The 10,663-nt window shown below is 43.8% G+C and overlaps 1 protein-coding gene across 1 annotated transcript; it reads left to right on the forward strand.

Annotated features, from left to right (window-relative positions):
* Positions 1 to 1,519: 1,519 nt before the first annotated feature.
* On the forward strand, positions 1,520 to 10,663 carry wdr45 (WD repeat domain 45). The gene is given in 12 exon segments (XM_053339893.1): positions 1,520 to 1,597; positions 2,183 to 2,257; positions 3,000 to 3,104; positions 5,356 to 5,461; positions 5,996 to 6,090; positions 6,449 to 6,531; positions 7,178 to 7,328; positions 7,331 to 7,354; positions 7,357 to 7,384; positions 8,060 to 8,162; positions 9,092 to 9,236; positions 10,333 to 10,663. Coding segments are annotated over 12 exon segments (1,074 nt in total). The 5' UTR covers positions 1,520 to 1,548; the 3' UTR covers positions 10,443 to 10,663.

The raw sequence follows: 10,663 nt of genomic DNA on the forward strand, positions 1-10,663 counted from the left end.
AATAATAATACAATAATAATAATAATGCTGTAAATAATGTCACAGTTATTATTATATAATAATAATAATAATAATATATTATTATTATTATTTATTTATTTTTTATTATATATTTCTACTATTGTTCTTATTGTTTTTTCGTACTTATTTATTGCTCTTTGTTCTTTCTCATTGATGCTCTTCTATTTTACTGTCCACTCTACTGCTGTAATAATGCAAATGTCTCCATTGTGGGACAAATAAAGTAATATCTTTTCTTAATTATTTAGTTTTTATTTATATTATTGTTTTTATTTATTATAATATTAATAATCATCATCATCATCGTCATAATATATATTTTTTTATGTTTTAATTCATATTGTATCTTATTTTGAATTGTTTAAGACAAAAAAATAAAAAAATAAAAAGCTTTTATTTTGTTAAACCGGAAAGCGGAACAGAACCGGAAGCACGTGTCGCTGACGTCACCGGGTGAAAAACAACAACAAGTCTCGGTGTCGCAACATCAGTCCGTGTTTGTGCGTGTTTTTTATCGGGTTTTCTGCGTGTTTGTGCGTGTTGAAGCTCCCGCAGCGTCTCCAGGCTGCGTGTTGATGGTCAGACTTTCATTATTTTTTAATGTCGCGATGAAAAAAACACTCGTTTATGTTTTATCTGATGCTAATGTGTGTTAGCCACCTGAAGCTAACAGTAAGTCCTGTTTGTTTCTGTTCTCTTTTTTCTACTCTTCCTCATCCTGCTCCTTCTCCTTATCCTTCTCCTTCTTCTCTTGCTCCTGCTCCTGCTCCTCTGTCCTCCTGCTCCTTCGTCTCTTTCTCATCCTCCTCCTCCTCTTCCTCTTCCTCTTCCTCCTCCTCCTCATCCTTCTACTCTTTCTCATTCTTCTCCTTTTCCCCCTGCTCCTCCTGCTCCTTCTCCTCCTCCTCTCCCTCTTCTTCCCCCTGATCCTCCTGCTCCAACTTTTTCTGCTCCTCCTCCTCTTCCTGCTCCTCTTCTTCTTCTTGATCCTCTTTCTCCTCCTCCTCCTCCTCCTTCTCCTGTCCCTCTTCCTCCTCCTACTTTTCCTCCTCCTCCCTCTCCTGCTCCTCTTCCTCATCCTTCTTCTCCTACTCTTCCTCCTCCTCCTTCTTTTCTTCCTCCTCCTCCCCCTGCTTTTCCTCCTCCTCCTTCTCCTGCTTTTCCTCCTCCTCCTTCTCCTGCTTTTCCTCTTCTTCCTCCTCCTTCTCCTCCTCTTCCCGCCCTCCTCATCCTTCTCTTCCTCTTCCACTTCCTCCTCTTCCTCCTGATTCTCTTTTTCCTGCTGCTCATCCTCCTCCTCCTTCTCCTACTGTTCCTCCTCCTTCTCTTCCTCCACCTCCTGCTCCTCCACCTCCTCCTCTTGATCCTACCCCTCCTCTTCTTCCTCTTCCTCCTCCTCCCCTTCATCCTCCTCCTCCTCTTCTCCTCCTGCTCTTCCTCCTCCTCCTCCTACTCCCCCCCCCCTCCTCCTCCTCCTCCTCCTCCTCCAGGTCCAGCTGTAGTGAAGCGGTAGCAGTGAGAGCAGTCATGGCTCAGCAGAGAGGAGTCAACAGTCTGCAGTTCAACCAGGACCAGAGTGAGTCTGACTTTAATCTGATAACATGAAGCATTTTCCTTCCTTCCATCTGTCCTTCCTCCCTTTCTTCCTTCCTTCTTTCCTTCCATCTGTCCTTCCTCCCTTTCTTCCTTCTGTCCTTCCTACCTTTCTTCCTTCTGTCCTTCCTACCTTTCTTCCTTTCTTCCTTCTGTCCTTCCTACCTTTCTTCCTTCTGTTCTTCCTTCCTTCCTTGTTTCCTTCCATCTGTCTTTCCTTCCTTCCTTCCCTCCATCTTTTTAATGATCCGGCCCACATGAGATCAAATTGGTCTGTATGTGGCCCTCGAATGAAAATGAGTTTGACTCCTCTGAGCATTAGATCCTTCATCATGTTTACAGGAAGTGATGGAGGACTAAACCCACAGTCCTCCTTCTCTGGAAACATGGATTTAAAAGTTGATCTGAAGCTAATATGAAACTTCAGCGTCCAAATGAAAGACAGAAAGAAATAATAGAAAAAGGAGGAATATGAGGAAAAAAGAAATAAAGAGAGAAAGGAGGAAAGTAAATGAGTGAAAGTGTTCTATGTTTCAGTCTCTGTTAAACTAACTAAACTCTTCTTCAGGTTGTTTCTGCTGTGCGATGGAGAGCGGAGTCAGAATCTACAACGTGGAGCCGCTGATGGAGAAAGGACATCTGGGTGAGACACACACACACACAGAGACAGACACACACACACACACACACACAGACGGAGAGACACACACACACATACACACACACAGACGGAGACACACACACACACATACACACACACAGACGGAGAGACACACACACACAGACGGAGAGACACACACACACACACACACACACACACACACACAGAGACACACACAGAGAGACACACACACACACACACACACACAGAGAGAGAGAGAGACACACACACACACACACACAGAGACACACACACACACACACAGAGACACACACACACACACACATACACACTGTGTGTGTTAAAGAGAGCTGAACACTAACTGTGTGTGTGTGTGTGTGTCTCTCTGTGTGTGTCTCTCTCTATGTGTGTGTGTGTGTGTGTGTGTGTGTGTATGTGTGTATGTGTGTCTCTCTCTCTGTGTCTGTGTGTGTGTGTGTGTGTGTGTGTGTCTCTCTGTGTGTGTGTGTGTGTGTGTGTCTCTGTGTGTCTCTGTGTGTGTGTGTGTGTGTGTGTGTGTGTGTGTCTCTCTCTCTCTGTGTGTGTGTGTGTGTGTGTGTGTGTGTGTGTGTGTGTGTGTGTGTCTCTGTGTGTGTCTCTGTGTGTGTGTGTGTGTGTGTGTGTGTGTGTGTGTGTGTGTGTGTGTGTCTCTCTCTCTCTGTGTCTGTGTGTGTGTGTGTGTGTGTGTGTGTGTGTGTGTGTGTGTGTGTGTGTGTGTGTGTAGATCATGAGCAGGTTGGTAGTGTAGCTCAGTGTTCGATGCTGCATCGTTCCAACCTGCTGGCCGTCGTTGGAGGAGGAGTCAACCCCAAGTTCTCTGAGATCTCCGGTGAGTTCAAACCAAACATACAAACTTCCTTCCTTCCTTCCTTCCTTCCTTCCTTCCTTCCTTCCTTTCTTCCTTCCTTCCTTTCTATCTTCTTTACTTCCTTCCTTCCGTCCTTCCTTCCTTCTGTCCTTCTGTCCTTCCTTCCTTCCTTCCTTCCTTTTTGTCTTCTTTACTTCCTTCCTTCCTTCCTTCCTTCCTTCCTCTCTTCTGTTCCTTCCTTTCTTCTGTCCTTCCTTCCTATCTTCTTTCCTTCCTTTATCTGTCCTTCCTTCCATCTGTCCTTCCGTCCTTCCTTCTGTCCTCCCTTCCTTCCTTCCTTCCTTCCTTCCTTCCTTCTTTCCATCTTTCCTTCCTTCTTTTCTTTCCTTCCTCCCTTCCTCCCTTCCTTCTGTCCTTTCTTTTTGTCTTCTTTTCCTTCCTTCCTTCCTTCCTCTCTTCTTTTCCTTCCTTCTTTCCTTCCTTCCTCTCTTCTTTTCCTTCCTTCCTTCTGTCCTTCCTCCCTTCCTTCCTTCCTTCCTAAAATAGAGCATAAAATAATGATTTGCATTAAATCATTAAATCAAGTCACTGATACTCTCAGGGTTAGAGTTACAAACATCGATCAGCTCTCCACTACTAAACTAATCACCTGTTAATCTATAATCTATAATAATCTATATATTCTGTGTTTCCTTCCTTCTTTCCTCCCTTTTTTCTTTTCCTTCCTTCCTTCTTTCCTTTCTTCCATCTGTCCTTCCTTTCTTCCTTCCTTCCTCGCTTCCATCTGTCCTTCCTTCCTTCCATCTTTCCTTACTCTCTTCTTTTCCTTCCTTCCTTCTTTCCTTCCTCTCTTTTCCTTAAAAAATTATCAGCATCAGCTTCTTTCTTTTCCTTCTTTCCTTCCTTTTTTCTTTTCTTTTCTTTCCTTCCTTCTTTCCTTTCTTCCATCTGTCCTTCCTTCCTTCCTTCCTTCCTTCCTTCCTTCCTTCCCTCCCTCCTTCTTTTCCTTCCTTCCTTCCCTCCCTTCCTTCTTTTCTTCCTTTTTGTCTTCTTTTCCTTCCTTTCTTCTGTCCTTCCTTCCTTCCCTCCTAGCTTCTTTCCTTCCTTTATCTGTCCTCCCTCCCTCCCTCCCTCCCTCCCTTCCTTCCTTCCCTCCTTCTTTCCTTCCTTCCACACACACTTTATTTTACTCTCTAATATCAGCATCAGCTCTACTCTTTATGTGAATGAGTGAATTTAGATAGAAGTATAAGATCATATTCAGCTTTTCTTCAGATTTAATAATAAATGACATATTGTTCATTTTAATGATTCAGCACATTTCTTACAAAGTGCTGAATATGAATAATATTAATAATTATATTAATAATGTGAATATAAGGATCAGAAAAGCTGTTTATCATTATGTTGTTGTTATTAAAGAGAAACCATCTGTTTCATCACAGACACGTTTCTGTGTTTCTTTTCTTCTTTGAGCTTTTATTTAATGTTTCCACTTTTATCTTTTCACTGTTTTATGTTTTATTTTTTATTAAAGTGATCGAAGGACACAAATAAACTTTAAACATATTTATTTCTTCTACACAGTAACTTACACAGTTGTGCATTAATTGTTTGACCAGTTAACTTCCACACATTCACATTCAGATGTCATTAATTTTTTTCTTTCTTTCCTTCCATCTTTCTTTACTCTCTTCTTTTCCTTCCTTCCTTCCTTCCTTCATTCTCTTCTGTCCTTCCTTCCATCTTTCCTTCCACTCTTCTTTCTTTTCCTTCCTTCCACTCTTCTTTCTTTTCCTTCCTTCCACCCTTCCATCTTTCCTTCCTTCCCTCCTTTTTGTCGTCTATTCCTTCCTTCCATCTTTCCTTACTCTCTTCTTTTCCTTCCTTCCTTTCTTCCTCCCTTCCTTCCTTCCTTCATTCATCTGTCCTTCCTTTTTTCCTTCCGTCCTTCCTTCCTTCCTTTCTTTCTTTCTTCCTTCCTTCCTTCCTCTCTTTTTCTTCCTTCTTTCCTTCTTTCCATCCATCCTTCCTTCTTTCCTTCTTTATTTTCCTTCCTTCCTTCCTTCCTTCCTCTCTTGATATTGTGTAAAGATCATTAATAAAAGCTGACTAATCATCTCTGATCCATGTGGAGCCTTTTTACTGCTGAAGCTTCATTTACAGCTTTTATTTTGAAATCTCAGACAAACAGCTGAGTTTAATATTTTTAGTTTAATATTTTATGTATTATATATTTATTTATATTTTATTTTATTTGGTTTCATTTCAGTTCTGATCTGGGACGACGCTCGAGAGTCACGTGACCCCAAAGACAAACTGGTTCTGGAGTTCACCTTCACTAAACCAGTACTGGCTGTCCGCATGAGACACGACAAGTAAGTCCTTCCTTCCTTCCTTCCTTCCTTCCTTGCTTACTTCCTTACTTCCTTACTTCCTTCCTTGCTTACTTCCTTCATCTGTCCTTCCTTCCTTCCCTCCTTTCTTTCTTCCTTCATCTGTCCTTCCTTCCTTCCCTCCTTTCTTTCTTCCTTCATCTGTCCTTCCTTTCTTTCTTCCTTCATCTGCCTTTCCTTCCTTCCCTCCTTTCTTTCTTCCTTCATCTGTACTTCCTTCCTTCCTTCATCTGTCCTTCCTTCCTTCCTTCCTTCCTTCCTTCCTTCCTTCATCTGTCCTTCCTTCCTTCACTCCTTTCTTTCTTCCTTCATCTGTCCTTCCTTCCTTCCTTCCTTCATCTGTCCTTCCTTCCTTCCTTCCTTCCTCCCTCCCTCCCTTCCTTCCTTCTGTCCTTCCTTTCTTCCTTCCTTCCTTCATCTGTCCTTCCTTCCTCCCTCCCTCCCTTCCTTCCTTCTGTCCTTCCTTTCTTCCTTCATTCTGTCCTTCCCTTATTTTTTTTATCTTCTTTTTTTCAGGATCATCATCGTGTTGAAAAACAGGATCTACGTTTACAGCTTCCCAGAAAATCCCGTCAAGCTGTTTGAGTTTGACACCAGAGATAATCCCAAAGGTCAGAGCTGCTTCTCTCCTCCATTCAGCTTTCACTCTTTTACTCTTTATTTTAAACTTTTATTCATTCATTCATTTATTTATATATTCATTTATTTATTTTTAAACCTTTATTTATTTTATTTATTTATTTATTTATTTATTTATTTATTTTAAACCTTTATTTTATTTATTTATTTATTTAAACCTTTATTTATTTATTTTATTTTATTTATTTTAAACCTTTATTTATTTTATTTATTTTAAACCTTTATTTATTTTATTTATTTTAAACCTTTATTTATTTTATTTATTTTAAACCTTTATTTATTTTATTTTATTTATTTATTTATTAATTTAAATGTAAATGTGTGTTGCAGGTTTGTGTGATTTGTGTCCCAGTCTGGAGAAACAGCTGCTCGTGTTTCCAGGTCATAAATGTGGCAGCTGCAGCTCGTTGTAAGTCTAACCCTTCCTTCCTTTCTTTCATCCTCTTTCCTTTTCCTTCCTTCCTTCCTTTTTGTCTTCTCTTTCTTCTCTTCTTTCCTTCCATCTTTCCTTCCTCTCTTATTTTCCTTGCTTCCTTCCTTTCTTCCTTCTGTCCTTCCTTCCTTCCTTCCTTCCTTCCTTCCTTTTTTCCCGTCCGTCCTTCCTTTCTTCCTTCCACCCTTCTTTCCATCTTTCCTTGCTCTCTTCTTTCCTTCCTTCCTTCCTTCCATCTTTCATTCTGTCCCTCCTTCCTTTTCTTTCTTTCCTTCCTCTCTTCTTTTCCTTCCTTCCTTCATCTGTCCTTCCTTCCTTCTTTCCTTCCTTCCTTCCTTAATCTGTCCTTCCTTCTTTATTTCTTTCCTTCCATCTTTCCTTCCTCCCTTCATCTGTCCTTCCTTCCTTCAATCTTTCCTTCCTCTCCTTTCTTTCCTTCCTTCCTTTCCTTGTTTTCCTTCCATTTGTCCTTCCCGTCTTAGTTTCGTTCCTCTCCTTTCCTTCCTTCCTTCCTGTCATCCCTCCTTCCCTCCATCTTTTTATTGATCCCACATCAGATCATATAGTTCTGTTTGTCCTCATCCTTTAAACTGAAGCTACTGATCCTCATGTTATATTATTTCCAGGATTTGTCGAACACTAAACCGGGAACGTCGTCGGCTCCGTTCACCATCAACGCTCATCAGAGTGAGATCGCCTGCGTGGCTCTGAACCAGCCGGGGAGCGTCGCCGCTTCAGCTTCACGCAAAGGAACTCTGATCCGTCTGTTCGATACCACCACCGAGACAAGCTGGTGGAGCTGAGGAGGGGACGGACCCCGCCACGCTATACTGGTATATACTGGGAGGGGGGGAGGGGTGTGTGTGTGTGTGTGTGTGTGTGAGAGGAGGGGGATGGACCCAGCTACCCTATACTGGTATACTGGGAGGGTGAGAGGGAGAGGGAGAGAGAGAGAGAGAGAGAGAGAGAGAGAGAGAGAGAGAGAGAGAGAGAGAGAGAGAGAGAGAGAGAGAGAGGGAGAGGAGAGAGAGAGAGAGAGAGAGAGAGAGAGGGAGAGAGGGAGAGAGGGAGGGAGGGAGGGAGGGAGAGAGAGAGAGAGAGAGAGAGACCCGGCTACGCTATACTGGGAGGGGGGAGGGTGTGTGTGTTGCTCTGTGTGTGTATATGTATATGTTCTTTCCTCCCTCCCCCTTCCTTCTTTCCTTCCTTTCTTTCTTCCCTCCCTCCCCCCTTCCTTCCTTCCTTCCTTCCTTACTCTTTTCCTTTCCCCCCCCCTCCCTCCTTCCCTTCCTTCCTTAGACAAAATTTATCGTTTTTAAATTATATAAAAAATTAAGAAAAGTCAAAATCTATTCTACCTTTACTTATTTATTTAGTTATTTATTCTTTCTTTCTTTCTTTCTTTCTGTTGTTCATCATGTTTTCTTTATATCTACATGATGTTTATTTTATTTTATAACATGTTTAGAGTCTAACCTGAATCTTTCTTTCTTCTTCTTCTCCTGCAGTATTAACTTCAGCCATGACTCCTCCTTCCTGTGCGCCTCCAGTGATAAAGGAACAGTTCACATCTTCGCTCTGAAAGACACCCAAACTCAACCGCCGCTCAGCGTAAGATCACATGACTCCTCTCTCTCTCTCTCTCTTTACTTCCTGTTGTCCTCACGGGTCACATGACTCCTCTCTCTCTTTACTTCCTGTTGTCCTCAGGGTCACATGACTCCTCTCTCTCTCTTTACTTCCTGTCGTCCTCACGGGTCACATGACTCCTCTCTCTCTTTACTTCCTGTTGTCCTCACGGGTCACATGACTCCTCTCTCTCTCTTTACTTCCTGTCGTCCTCACGGGTCACATGACTCCTCTCTCTCTCTTTTACTTCCTGTCATCCTCACGGGTCACATGACTGTTCCTCCTTTCCTCCCTTACTTCATTCTTTCTGTTGTTCTGTCCTTTCTTCCTTCTTTCCTTCCTTCTTCCTTCCTTCCTTCCTCACCCCCTCCTTTCCTTCCTCTTCCTCCCTTCCTTCCTCCTTACCTTCCTTCCTTCCTTCCCCCCTTCCTTCTGTCCTTCCTCCCTCCTTACCTTCCTTCCTTCCCTCCTTCCCCCCTTCCTTCTGTCCTTCTCCCTCCCTCCTTTCCTCCCTCCCTCCTTTCCTTCCTTCCTTCCTTCCTCCTTTCCATCCTTCTTTCCTCTGTTCCTCTTTCTTTCCTTCCTCCCTTCCTCCCATTCCTTCCCTCTTTTCCTTCCTTCTTCCTCCCTTTCCTACCTCCCTTCCTTCTTTCCTTTACTCCCTTCCTTCTTCATCCCTTTCTTCCTCCTTCCCTCCTTCCTTCCTCCCTCCTTCCTTCCTCCTTCCTTCCTTCTTCCTTCCTCCCTTCCTCCCTCCTTTCCTCCCTCCCTTCCTCACTCGTTTCCTTCCTCCCCTCCTTCCTTCCTTCCTTGACTCGAGGACAACAGGAGGGTTAAAGTCTTGCACAGGTTTTAATGAGTCTCTCTTCCTCTTCCTCTCTCCCTCTTCTCTTCCTCTTCCTCTCTCTCAGGTTGCTCGTGTGGGGAAGGTGGGCCCAGTGATTGGTCAGTACGTAGACAGTCAGTGGTCGTTGGCGAGCTTCACGGTGCCGGCTGAGTGCGCCTGTATCTGCGCCTTCGGGAAGAACACGTCCAAGAACGTCAACTCTGTCATCGGTGAGGAAACGTTAACGAACCCTAACCCTAACTAATCATGTTTCATGTTTCCTCTCCTCTTTTCTCCTTTCTTTCTTTTCCTCCCTTCCTTCCTTTCCTTTCTTTCTTTCTTCCTTCCTTCCTTCCTTCCTCCCTCCTTTCCTTCTTTCTTTCTTCCTTCCTTCCTTCCTTCCTTCCTTCCTAACTAATCATGTTTCATGTTTCCTCTCCTCTTTTCTCCTTTCTTTCCTTTCCTCCCTTCCTTCCTCTCTTCCTTCTTCCTGCCCTTCTTTCCTTCCTTTCTCCCTCCCTTCCTGCCTTCTTTCCTTCCTCTCTTCCTTCCTTCCTTCTCTTCCTCTTCCTTCCTCCCTCCTTTCCTTCCTTCTTCCTTCTTTCCTCTGTCCTTCCTCCTCCTTTCCTTCCTTCCTCCCTCCATTCCTTCCTTCCTTCCTTCCTTTATTCCTTCCTCCCTCCCTCCTTTCCTCCCTCTGTCCTCCCTTCCTTCCTCCCTCCTTTCCTTCCTTCTTCGTCCCTTCCTTCCTTCTTTCTTTCCTTCCTCCCTTCCATCCATCCTTCCTTCCTCCCTCCCTCCTTTCCTTCCTTCCCTTCTTTGTTCTTCCCTTCCTTCTTTCCTTTCCTCCCTTCCTCCCTCCTTTCCTTCCTCCCCTCCTTTGTTCCTCCCTTCCGTCTTTCCTTCTTCCTCCCTCCCTTTCCTCCCTCCCTCCCTCCTTTCCTTCCCTCTGTCCTCCCTCCTTTCCTTCCCTCTGTCCTCCCTCCTTTCCTTCTTTCTTCCTCCCTCCTTTCCTTCCTTCTTCCTCCTTTCCTTCCTTCCTTCTATCCTTACTTCCCTCCTTTCCTTTCCTTCCTTCTTCCTTCCTCCCTCCCACCCTCCTTCCTTTCCTTCCTCCCCCTTCCTTCCTCCCTCCCCCCTTCCTTCCTCCCTTCCTTCTTTCCTTCCCTCATTCCTTTCTTTCCTCCTCCCTCCCTCCCTCCTTTCCTTCCCTCTTTCCTCCCACCTTTCCTTCCTTCCTTCCTTCCTCCCTCTCTTCCTTCTTCCTTCCTTCCTTCCTTCCTTTCCTAAAATGATAAATAGTAATGAATGTTTTGTGTCGTGCAGCGATCTGTGTTGACGGGACTTTCCATAAATACGTTTTCACTCCCGATGGAAACTGTAACCGAGAAGCTTTCGACGTTTATCTCGACATTTGTGACGACGACGACTTCTGAGACAGAAACGAACAGGAAGTCACATGACGATGACGACGAAGAGGATGAGGATGATGATGATGATGACGAGGAGGAGGATGATGATGATGACGACGATGATGAAGAAGAAGAATGAAAATGACTGCAGTTAATGTTGATGGTCTTGTTTCCTTCCATCCTCCCTTCCTTTCCTCCCTTCCTCCCTTCCATATTTCCTTCCTCTCTTCTTTTCCTTCCTTCCT

Source organism: Scomber japonicus, chromosome 19 (assembly GCF_027409825.1).
Source record: "Scomber japonicus isolate fScoJap1 chromosome 19, fScoJap1.pri, whole genome shotgun sequence".
NCBI lineage: Eukaryota > Metazoa > Chordata > Actinopteri > Scombriformes > Scombridae > Scomber > Scomber japonicus.